The sequence below is a fragment of the Gossypium hirsutum genome, chromosome A08, assembly GCF_007990345.1.
Source record: "Gossypium hirsutum isolate 1008001.06 chromosome A08, Gossypium_hirsutum_v2.1, whole genome shotgun sequence".
Classification (NCBI taxonomy): Eukaryota; Viridiplantae; Streptophyta; class Magnoliopsida; order Malvales; family Malvaceae; genus Gossypium; species Gossypium hirsutum.
Window position 1 is genome coordinate 56,503,144 of NC_053431.1, and position 12,190 is coordinate 56,515,333.

Genomic DNA, 12,190 nt, shown 5'->3' on the forward strand with positions numbered 1-12,190 from the left:
AATTATCAAATGGTTGATGGTCATTCTGTTATGGAACAATTTCGTGATATTGAAAAGATGCTGAATCAATTTAAGCAATATGATATGAAAATGGATGAAATGATTGTGGTATCCTCCATAATAGACAAACTTCCTCCATCTTGGAAAGACTTTAAAAGAAGTCTAAAACATAAGAAAGAGGAAATATCTCTTGAGGCTTTGGCAAATCATCTTCGTATTGAAGAAGAGTATCGAAAACAAGATCAGAACCTAAACTCTGAAAATGCCAAAGTACATGTTACGGAGGAAGTACAGACTACTAAGCCATTCAAGAGAAAGTTCAATCAGACTGATAGAGCACCTAAGTTCAAAAAGAAACAAAAGGGCTCATGCTATCATTGTGGAAAGCCGGGACATTTCAAGAATGAATGTCGATTTTTAAAGAAGAAATCATCTTCTAAGGCTGATAATAACGAAAAGTTCGTTGCAATGATATCTGAAATTAATATGGCACAAGATGATAATACATGGTGGATTGATACCGGAGCAACGAAACATGTGTGCAAAGACAAAAGCATGTTCACAAAGTTCACACAATGTGAAAATGACAATGTCTTGTACATGGGAAATTCTTCCACCGCAACAATTAAAGGCAAAGGGTCTGTTGAACTACAATTCACTTCTGGAAAGGTTTTAACCTTAAATGATGTCTATTATGTACCAGAAGTTAGGAAAAATTTAGTGTTTGGAAGTCTGTTGAATAAGTTTGGTTTCAAACTTGTTTTTGAGGCTGATAAGTTTATTTTGTCTAAGGGAGGAATTTTTGTGGGAAAAGGGTATATGTATGAAAGCATGTTCAAACTTAATATTATTAATAAGAATAAAAATACTATTTCTGCTTATATGGTTGAATCATTTTGTTTGTGGCATTATAGATTAGGTCATTTGAATTATAGAAAATTTAATGACATGTATAAATTAGATTTAATTCCTGTTTTTAATAATAATATTGAAAAATGCAATACCTGTATGTTGACTAAAATTACAAGAAATCCTTTCCCTAAGGTTAAAAGGAAAACAAAATTGCTTGATTTGATACATAGTGATTTATGTGACTTGTATAATACTCCTACATTAGGTGGAAAGAAATATTTTGTTACTTTTATTGATGATTGTTCTAGATATTGTTATGTATATTTATTGCATTTAAAAGATGAAGCGCTTGATAAATTTAAAGTTTATAAATCTGAAGTTGAACTTCAGTGTGAATCATTTATCAAGTGCTTAAGATCGGATAGAGGTGGAGAATACTATAATCCAAGTTATTTTGAACTCACTGGAATTGTCCATCAAGTTTCAGCCCCTTACACACCACAACAAAATGGTGTAGCTGAAAGGAAAAATAGAGTCTTGATTGAAATGGTAAATTCAATGTTATCATATTCAGGTTTTGGACAGGGTTTTTGGGGAGAAGCTGTTCTAACAGCTTGTCATATATTGAATAGAGTTCCTAATAAGGAAACTAAAATAACCCCCTATGAACAATGGAAGAAAAGGAAACCAAACCTTAATTATTTAAAGGTTTGGGGTTGTAGAGCTATTGTAAAAGTTCCAACACCTAAACGTAAAAAGTTAGGTGAAAGAGGAATTGAATGCATATTTATAGGTTATGCACATAATAGCAAGGCATATAGGTTCATAGTAATTGAACCAAATGATTCAATTTCAATTAATACGGTTATTGAATCAAGAGATGCTATTTTTGATGAAAATATATTTAATTCTATATCAAGACAATTACAACCACAACAATTGATTCATTCTTCAAATGAGAATGAGATTCCATTGAAACAAATTGATAATAATGATGAATCTTGTCAAGAATTAAGAAGAAGTAAGAGGATTAAAAAGGTCAAAGATTTTGGACCAGATTTCATTATGTTTCTTGTAGAAGGAAAAAGTGAAAGTATATGCAATAAGATACCTTATTGTTATAATACCGAATCTGATCCTATTACATTTGAAGAAGCAGTGAAATCTCAAGACTCTGCTTTTTGGAAAGAAGCAATAAATGATGAAATGGATTCAATAATGGGAAATCAAACTTGGATCTTAGTTGATCTTCCACCAGGTTCCAAACCAATAGGTTGTAAATGGATCTTCAAAAAGAAAATGAAGGTCGATGGAACCATTGATAAATTTAAAGCAAGGTTGGTAGCAAAAGGTTTCACACAAAGACAAGGTATTGATTACTTTGATACATATGCTCCAGTAGCAAGAATTGCTACAATTAGACTATTAATATCACTTACCTCTATATATAATTTGGTTGTTCACCAAATGGATGTTAAAACTGCATTTTTAAATGGTGAATTGGAAGAGGAAGTGTACATGGAGCAACCGGAAGGATTTGTTGTTCTAGGACAAGAGCATAAGGTATGTAAGCTTGTTAAATCTTTATATGGGCTTAAACAAGCACCAAAACAATGGCACCAAAAGTTTGACAAGGTTGTTTTAGCTAATGGCTATAAAATAAATGAATCCGATAAGTGCATATATAGTAAACTTGATAATGGAAAGGGTGTTATAATTTGCTTATATGTAGATGACATGCTCATTTTTGGCACGGATTTGGAACAAATAGAAAACACAAAGAAATTCTTGTCAAACAACTTTGCTATGAAGGATATGGGTGTAGCAGATGTTATTCTTGGGATTAAAATAACCCGAGATGAAAGCACTATAGCTTTATCACAATCACATTACATTGAAAATGTGCTTAAAAAGTTTGATCTTTTCAACTGTATACCAGCATCTACACCCATGGATCCTTAATTAAAATTAGTATCTAATGCTGATAGGAAAATTGATCAATTGAAATATGCAAGTCTAATTGGTTGTCTTATGTACATAATGACTTGTACAAGACCAGATATTGCATATGCTATTGGAAAATTGAGTAGATACACAAGCAATCCAAGTAGTTTGCATTGGCAAGCTTTAAATAGAGTACTTAGGTACTTAAAGAAAACTATTAACTATGGATTGTGTTATAATGGATATCCTCCAGTTTTAGAAGGGTATTCAGATGCTAGTTGGATTACAAGTTTGGAAGATCATGCATCTACTAGTGGGTGGATCTTCATTCTTGGTGGAGGAGTCATTTCTTGGGGTTCCAAGAAACAAACATGTATTACTGATTCCACCATGGCAGCAGAATTTATTACATTAGCCGCTGCATCTAAAGAAGCAGAATGGTTAAGAAATTTGCTTTATGATGTACCTTTATGGCTTAAGCCAATTTCACCTATTTCTATCCGTTGTGATAGTGAGGCTACTCTAGCAAAGGCATATAGCCAATTATATAATGGAAAGTCTAGACACATTGGATTAAGACATAGTTATGTCCGACAATTAATCTCTGATGGAGTGATCACTATTAATTATGTGAGGTCAAGTGAAAATTTGGCAGATCCTTTGACAAAAAGTCTTGCTAGAGATGCAGTAAAAAGGACCTCAAAAGGGATGGGACTCAAGCCTATTAATTAGAGTCACCCATGATGGAAACTCGACTCAACGCTTGGTATAACGTCAAGTCTTGAGTTCAATGAGACAAAGTACATCATTAGTATGTGACTGTTAGCACTATAAATAAATCCATCCTAAGATTAAAGTGCTAGGTACCCGTAATGATAAGGGAAGGATGAGTAATGTACTCTTAATGGACCCATAACATAAATATGTTAGAGTGTTATAATTACGGGAACACTTTTGATGGGATCTACCTATGTGAGTGGAAGTGTGGCCGCTTCTAGGAGCTTAAGGGCTTGGCTCTGATAGCACTCATGAAAAGAGGACATAGACACATGGCTATAATAGTGTCCCTAGATACTATGCATTGACTGATGTTGAAATCATTGTGTGAGATGTGTTCAGTTAATCAAATGGAATAGTTGGTTCAAAGCTTAGTCTACCATACAATTTCGATTAACTTTAACATGTTTTCACTAAGTGAAGGTTCAATCGTAAGACACCTTTATTTATGCAAATTGATTTCCAAGAATATCAAAATCTAAATATTTTGAAAATGGGGGGAGATTGTTGGAATATTTTCAAATATTTATAGTATCCCAATAACTATAAATGAATGGGTGTAATTAATCAAAAGATAAAACTTTTGGTCATTGGTCAAAAGTTATATCATTTGATTTTTTTTTAAAAAAAGAATTATAACTATTCAAAAAATATTATTTGAATAGTTACAAAATTAAATGAATAATTATTATTATTTATTTATTCATAAAGACACCTATTGAAAGATGTCTCTATGAAGAGACATGAAAATTCCTATAAATAGGAATGGGATTTCATTTGGAAATCATATCAACAAATTCTAATATTATTTCTTCTCTTCCTTCATTTTCTAATATTATTAGATTATTCTATAAAGTATTGCTGCAGAAATCCTTTGTAGAAATTGAGTTTTTGTTATACATTACTCAGTGCATAGTGGACTATTCTCGTCAGTGCAAAACGCAAATAGTCATTGGCTTCATTGTATCCTCGAGGTTAATTTGCTTGGAACTCGTTTGCACACTGAAGATAAGTGGGGGCGGATATAACCTTAAAGATAGTGGCTTGATACACGCCTTGGAGCCTGTCCTATTTCTTCTTTTTCTTTTCGAGTTCCGATCGTGTGTTCGAGTTTTTTCCTTATCGGAGTTTTGTACTAACAATATTATATCATCTTTGCTACAACAATAGTTCCTACCATGACTTGCTATTATCTCTTTAATGCAACTGTTTCCCACCACTGCCGCCTGCTCTTACGACAAACAAAATACAAAATAAAATAAAAATAAAACAGCTATCAAAAGGTCTTGCCAATTGAACTTTGCCAACTTATGTCCTATAATCTCCATAATTGAGACTCCCCCTTCTTTTTTTTTTTTTTTTTGATGTGATTCCACTAGTTTAGACAAGATCTTCCTCTTTTGCATGGTCTTCGTTCTGGAAATAGTATCTATGGAATTCAATATTATTCAAACGCCAGCCTTTGGGTGTCAACTAAAGAAGCATATTGCCCCTTCCTAGCAAGCAATTCCAAATGGGACCCAAGTTCTGCTATCTGGCCATTTGAGCAAAGAGCAATTTGATGGGCATTCTGAACTGTGCTTAATCTATGAGCAATCACTAATGTTGTTCTGCCTTCCATTAGATGATTCAAAGCATCCTGTACCAGGCGCTCACTAACGGCATCCAAAGCACTTGTTGCCTGCAACAATAAAATATTGAAATGGCATGCATTTATTTTATGCTTGCTAAATGGAAATCGAGTTCCATAATATGTCAAAAATAAATTAAGAAAGCCTTCACTAAGAGACATACAGGCCTGGCATAGCAGTAATGCTTTAGTTTCATGTCTTCTGTCACGGTGAGAATGACCAGCATGGCAAGAATGTACAAATGCACAAGGCAAATGAAAATATTACCTCATCGAGGATCAGGATTGGAGCATTCTTGAGAAGAGCTCTCGCTATTGCAATTCTCTGAAGACGAAAAAATAAGAATGATCAGTGCTTTCACCCTGTCCTCTCATTCATGCATACAACCACACATGTAAATAATCTTAAGCATGGACTAGCACCATGCATGTCTAGATAACCTCTTAGTACAGTACCTGCCTCTGTCCTCCACTCAGCAAGCCTCCACGCTCACCAACCAGTGTGTCATAGCCCTTTCAATCAACAAAACTTAGAAGAAAATAAAATTGCTTGCAAAATAAGAGAACAGCTGCATAGATTGAATCAACGAACCTGTGGAAGAGAAATTATAAATTCGTGAGCATTTGCAGCTTTGGCAGCCTTAATAATGTCGTTCTTGGATACAATATCGTCTGGAAGCCCATATGCAATATTTTCTCCAACAGAGACAGAAAAGAGAACAGGTTCCTGTGTCATTTTATCCGTATTAACATTGAGAAATGCCACAATAAAATGTCTCATAAAGAAATTCCTTAAGGATAATCAGCACAACTTGTTTACAGTTATATAAGTTTTATATTACATCCAAGCTTAATCCACCAAACCCAACCTATTCCTTAACCTAAAAAGCCTGCTACGGTAATCCAGCAAGAAAATGCTATGAATCAAGTGCACCTAATTAACAACAAAATTCAGCAGAGGTAAAACATTAATGATGCTAGTTTTGAATAAGATGCTTCTGTAAACTTTTGCATCTAAAGAAACGCACCATTGCATTAAACATATCATATATGTATATATAATCATGGGTAGCAGCCTGGACTAAATTGTCTATTCTGATTGGTATAAACTTGTCATATTTCCTTTCAGTAAACTGAATCGGAAACAGTCATAATACTAAACATACAATTCAAAGCTTTGCTTTCTAACCAGAAAAGGAATTATTCTATGAACAAGTTGAATGGTCAGCCTATACAGCAAGTAGAACAGGTCAATTGATTAATCATGCAGAGGTTCAGAAGGCGGGAATGTTTTACTCCAGGAGAACCATGCTTTCATATGTAAGCACTAAATAATTATTTATTCCCAAATAGTTAAATTATACTTGATTCACTATTGAAACAACTCGGGCCCATTCACTCTTGTCAGATGTCCGAACATCCTCTCCAGAAACAGTTATACGACCTCTGGTTGGCTGCAAGAACAAAATGTAAATTTGTTTGCAATAATATGTTAGATCACACTATGCTTTGACAAGAGAACGAGAAACCAACAAGTACAATTGCTTGCAAACCTCATAAAAGCGTGCCAATAGTTGTACTATTGTGCTTTTGCCAGAACCACTTGAACCCACTAGGGCAGTCACAGTTCCACATTTTAGAGTCAAATTAAGACCATTAAGAATTTCCACATCGGGCCTTAAAGGATAAGAAAAGTGTACATCTGCAGCACAAGCAGGTACATTAGTTTGTGCAGTATGATATGCATGTATCTTTGATCACTGTTCCAAGATTATATTTATCTGCAGTGATTTGGACAAGCTTAACAGTTTCGATAAAATTTGTTGCAAAAGAGAAATTATGGTCACATGTATGATACTTCCTCATTTTACCTAAAAAATTTAGAAATAGAATTTTATCATGTGGAAGGCAAATAGCTTAAGCTTAAGGCTAATAAGAAGAAACAATTCCTTCAAAAATACAAGAGTGCCTTGAAATTAAGCAGTTCGAAGTCAATATACCTTCCAGAGCAACATCGCCTGACCAAGCTAATCTTCCCACATCACTTGTTGATTTCAGTGCTGACATGTAATGTGAATCTAATTGTTGGCTTTTCCCAAAAGCACCATTGGAGATGAATAATTGGATATTTTCATCATCTTCTTTCTTCTGGATATCTTTTTCCAGACCATAAGCAAGTGCTGCATCTATTTCTGCTCCAGATATAACAGAGTTAATCCTCTCAACCGCAGCAAAAGTTCCTCGAAGGTCTCCAAATGTATTAACCAGCCCTTGCACCTGTATGAGAATTACATTAGATAGCACGTATCAAAAGGTATAAATAAGTGAGTGCAGAGAGAAAAGGGACTCACAGCAAAGGTTAAAGTGAAAGTGTATCCGATGAATGAAGCCACGGTTCCAACAGACAGTTCACCCTGCAATCAGCATATATGAATGAGAGAGAGAGAGATAAGCTCAGGAAAATGGTTGAAGGCACACAAAATTAACACGGAGGGTGGAAAGAAAATTGGAAAGATGAAAATTGAAGGGTTAGAAAAAGAAAGATGGAAAATATAAATTTTCTTTTCATAGGTGTGCTTGGTAGGAAAGATGGAAAAATTGAAAGAAAAAATAATTTTATTTCCATCCATTGCTTGATTGAGTTGAAAAATGAAAGGAAAGAAAATAAAACTGTTGAAAAATGAATAGTTTTGAACTAAGATAAACTTCTTTTCCATTTTCCCTCCTAGCTTGGTTTTTATGCATTAGGATAGAAAATGATAATCTCTCCTATTTTCTTTCGTTACAAGCACAGTCAAAATTTATTTTCTTCCACTTTTCCACTCCCTCCTTCTATCCCTTTACTTTTCCACCCAACCAAGACACCCTTAAAGAAAGGGCATCCCAAGGTCAAAATGCTCCTTCTATCCCTTTACTTTTCCACCCAACCAAGACACCCTTAAAGAAAGGGCATCCCAAGGTCAAAATGCTTACCGCCTTCACTTTGCTTCCTCCAAGGCAGTATAAGGCCAGTAAAGAAATATAAATAGCAACCCTAGTCAAAGATTCATTTATGGATTTGAAAGTCCCAAGCTTTATACCACTTCTCTGATATGCAAGAACCTGCCAAAACCCTTTAAAGTATACGTTGTGTGCACAAAAGAACATTCAACCAAGCTTATGTAGAGACAATAAAAGTTTAAGAGATACATAAAATAGCGAATGATTAATATCTTACCTGGCTACCAAACATTAACATTTGACGTTTTTCCCCACCAAAAGATCTTACCTATGACAACCAACGTTATTATTTCAATCATCAAGCTTGCATCAAAGCTTTCACCAAGAATTTTTCTTAATGTAACACAAGGATGTCAAGTGATGACATTGTCAATTTTGGAGTTCAAGGAAATCAATTTTCTATCAGTAGATATCCATATCAGTAGGTAGCTGGCCAGAGCATTTTAAGAACATACAGTTCGAATTGCAGAAAACGTTTCTGTTACACAGTCGGACATAGAAGCTTGGGCCATTCCATGAGCTTTAAATACAGGTACAGTTGATCGCTTGTATATAGCTAGAAAGAATCAACCATCACCGTCAAAAACAGATAAAAAGACATGACCAAGCATATGTATGTGATGCGTGCCCAATTGCAATCAAGATATGGACTAGGATCCCATGAAGAAAAGTAATTAATTTTCTTCTACCAAGCTCAATAGCTACCTTTTGGGGTGCAGTTCTCTAAAGGTTTGTATCAATTGGTATTAGATCCAACCACTATGTCTCTCAGTTATAATCGTGCAGCATGCCAGTACTGCAGAGTGCAGTGAACGAATATGTGCTCAACTATAAGGCATGTTCTCCGAAGGTCCAGTATGACACATTTTTCACAAAGGGGGAGGTAATTATTAACACAGGAAATTCAGGTGGTGTGAGAGGAAACAGGGTTAAGAAAATATTCATATTTGTGAAACATGACAAATGGAGAATTGTTTAGTAAAGAAAGGCTAAACTTGTAATAGACTACAACATTAAACTCTCAAAACCATTGATAACCCCACCTTCGACAGCAACAAAATGAGACAAGTATCACTTATGTGGTAAAGAATAAATTCAAACAACGAACAAACATACTGAACATAAACATGTGTAAACAGACTGTATTTACCAACCGAAACCGACACAAAAAGCATCAAAAGGCCTAGAATTGGGGCTAGTTGAGGAGACAGTGCAAACAGTATGCAGATCGTCCCAACAACCTACAACAACATTAAACAATCAACAAAAAGTGAGATAACAAATAATCCATTCTACAAAATCACACATGAATATTTCCTGGAAATGCAAAGGTAAACATAATATAAATTCTGCTAAAATTTAGAAATCCAGGAACTTTTAACTGCAATATTAGTGACGGAAGAATTACGTCCACCAGAGTCAGATAATACGAACTACTACATGCTTAATTTTAGGCAACATCTAGCCCACTTTTACTTTAGTATATAGTGGCTTGCCTCAGAAAGTGCCCTGAAACCACGATCCCTTGAAATGTTCTCACTGACAACATCTTTTAAAGATCCCAAATCAGATGTCAGCAAACCACTGAGCTCACCAACCTGTAAGAAGCAAATGTAGAAAACAGCATCTAACAAAATAAATAAATAAATAAATAAAACAGCTTTCTTAAATTTACTATTTCCAAACCTTGTATCGATCAAAAAACTCCGCCTGTGCATTAACATACAAAAAAAATCAATTAGAAAATATAGTACTGCTACTGTTACAATTTAAATTACGAATCCCTTGAGAAGATGATTTAAAGTAATCATAAGTTATACATACCTTTTGAATCAGAACTCTTCTAAAAATCTGAGCTCGAAGTGTTGACATAACTGTCTCCCATAAGGTATTCATATTTACCACAAATATAACTGTGAAAATCGGCTCCAATGAGTATAGAAGCCCCACTTTGCTAAGCAGCTTCCATAACGGCTCCTTTCTGGCGCCTATGAGCACTTCGAAGAATCGTCCTGTACATTTCCTCAATCTTAATTAAATAGCGTGAGCATCTCCTGTTTCTTCTTAACTTAAAAATTAAAAAAAATCCTTACCAGAAAATATAGGCATTGAAAGAGTACAGGTGGTGCCGCCAACCAGAGCCAAGACCGAAATACTGATTCTGAGTTTATGTTGGACAAGAAGACTCAATAGAAGCCTCCAGCTTATCAATTTCGGTGGCTCAGCTCCAACAGTGTCAGTCTTCGAACCGTTTATCCTTGGGTCAGACTCGCTCACTATCGGAGGACCGGTAACGTAAGCGCGGGATTCTAAACTCGAGATATTCTTCAATCTTGAGGATTTTGTCGGTGGAAGGAGTGAAAATGGCGCGAAAGTACATGATTGGTGCAAACTGAGTTTGAGTTTGCTCGCGTGTCGGGTCCTAGTGGAGAAGCCCGTCGAGCTGATTTTTTGAAGGAGAGGTGAGGTTACAAAGGCGGAGGCAGTGGCCATGGACATGAATACGAAAGAAAGGGGAAGAGAGAGATAATCTGATTTTTGAGAACTTTTGTCCAAATTCTTATTTTAATAGTATTCGCTAGAAGTTAACGGTTTTATAACGTGTTTTTTCACGCTGAAGCAACAGCTTTGGAAGAGAGTAGAGCAACGACGCCCTAAACAGATGGTCAAAGTATATTTAAATTTTTTTTTTAAATTTAAATAATATTAAAAAAAATATTTTTTTTTTTACACTTTCAAAAATTATCTATCATTTTTTTTTGAACTTTACTATTTAAAAAATTAATTAATTATTAACTTGGTATAACTTGAGTTGATAAATAATATAAGTTTAAGGGTTAAAAAAATAAAAAAATAAATAAAAATTAAAATAATTTTTTTATGAAATTGGATGGGAAAATATGTTATTATATTAAATTAAAGACTGAATCACTATTGACATTAAGTATTCATGAGATTTTGGTCTACAGGTTGTGCTGTGAGCTCAAAACAAAAATTTAGTAAAAAGTTTTTACATATTCAACCACTGATAGATTAATAGTAATATTTCTAAAGGTTTACAGTAATCTACGTCGTGCAATTAGATAATTTGGTGTGCGTGAATCCTCATTATTAGATTAAGATTTTTTAACTGTTAACAAAAATTTAACATACAACAATATTTTCAACATATAACAATATTCCTTGTTTCCCATCGTTTTCGTAATTTGAACAATTATACTGTAAATAAATAGAATTTTCTGCGTATATTAAAAACATATTAAAAATAAGATATAAAGTATTGTTTAAATTATTGTTTTAAAAATATTTTAAAATGTTGGCAACCGTTTTTGAAATTTTAACTGGTATATTTAAATATAATTATAAAAATATAGAATTTTATATAGACTTCTAAAATTTGAAAATAAAGAGAAAATTAAATTTATTTTTTTAAAATATTTTAAAAATTGGGATTTAAATATTTTATACAAGTTTAAATAAATTAAATAGAAATTAGTTTTTTTTTTAAAATCCATTACAAAATTTGTAGTGCTATATTGAAATCTCTAACTAAAAGCAAAATTAATAATCAATTACACCATTAAATATTTTGGACTACTATTAGGAAATTTGAAATATATTAGTCAATTCAAAAATCATTATTGTAAAATCTAAAAATTTAAAGGATACAAAATTTTGTAACGAATACCAAAACATACATAAGAGATATTGGTATGCACAACAATATTTGTGTATATTTGTATAACTGAAAGGAAACTTGGTATTTGGTTAGTATTTTGATATTCGTGAGAAATAATTGCTATTTGCTCTATGAGATTGGTATCCATAAGTAATTTTTATTATTTGGTCATAGGCTTTGGTACCCTTTAGAAATGATGGCATTTTATTAGAGCTTTCACAAATTTACATTGAATAACAAAATCTGTTTGAATATGTTTATTGACTTCTAAGGCACATTATTCATACTTATCTCCTTTGCTATGCTTG

At 33.5% G+C, this 12,190-nt stretch overlaps 1 protein-coding gene across 2 annotated transcripts; it reads right to left on the minus strand.

The window, feature by feature from the left end:
• Window positions 1-4,674: 4,674 nt before the first annotated feature.
• On the minus strand, window positions 4,675-10,771 carry LOC107946793 (ABC transporter B family member 28). 2 transcript variants are annotated; one of them, XM_016881256.2, is made up of 16 exons: window positions 10,297-10,771; window positions 10,028-10,215; window positions 9,890-9,913; window positions 9,700-9,801; window positions 9,354-9,444; window positions 8,659-8,759; window positions 8,421-8,471; window positions 8,177-8,305; window positions 7,555-7,617; window positions 7,204-7,480; window positions 6,757-6,905; window positions 6,568-6,657; window positions 5,796-5,930; window positions 5,660-5,716; window positions 5,472-5,528; window positions 4,675-5,254 (listed from the first exon to the last, which is right to left on the minus strand). In XM_016881256.2, exons 1-16 carry the CDS (start codon window positions 10,700-10,702, stop codon window positions 5,018-5,020), a joined length of 2,157 nt encoding a protein of 718 aa, XP_016736745.1. In that variant the 5' UTR covers window positions 10,703-10,771; the 3' UTR covers window positions 4,675-5,017. The 2 variants fall into 2 exon arrangements, with proteins under 2 accessions (XP_016736745.1, XP_016736759.1); XM_016881270.2 differs by having other exon boundaries at window positions 10,028-10,232; window positions 10,297-10,770.
• Between the last annotated feature and the right edge of the window lie 1,419 nt (window positions 10,772-12,190).

Excerpts from the sequence above, each read along its gene's own strand:
- LOC107946793 (XM_016881256.2), bottom strand. The coding sequence starts at position 10,702 with ATGTCCATGGCCACTGCCTCCGCCTTTGTAACCTCACCTCTCCTTCAA. Across the intron at positions 8,760-9,353 it reads TTTTGTGTCGGTTTCGGTTG|CTATATACAAGCGATCAACT; the intron begins GTAAATACAGTC and ends GATTCTTTCTAG. Across the intron at positions 6,658-6,756 it reads TATTGGCACGCTTTTATGAG|CCAACCAGAGGTCGTATAAC; the intron begins GTTTGCAAGCAA and ends TTGTTCTTGCAG.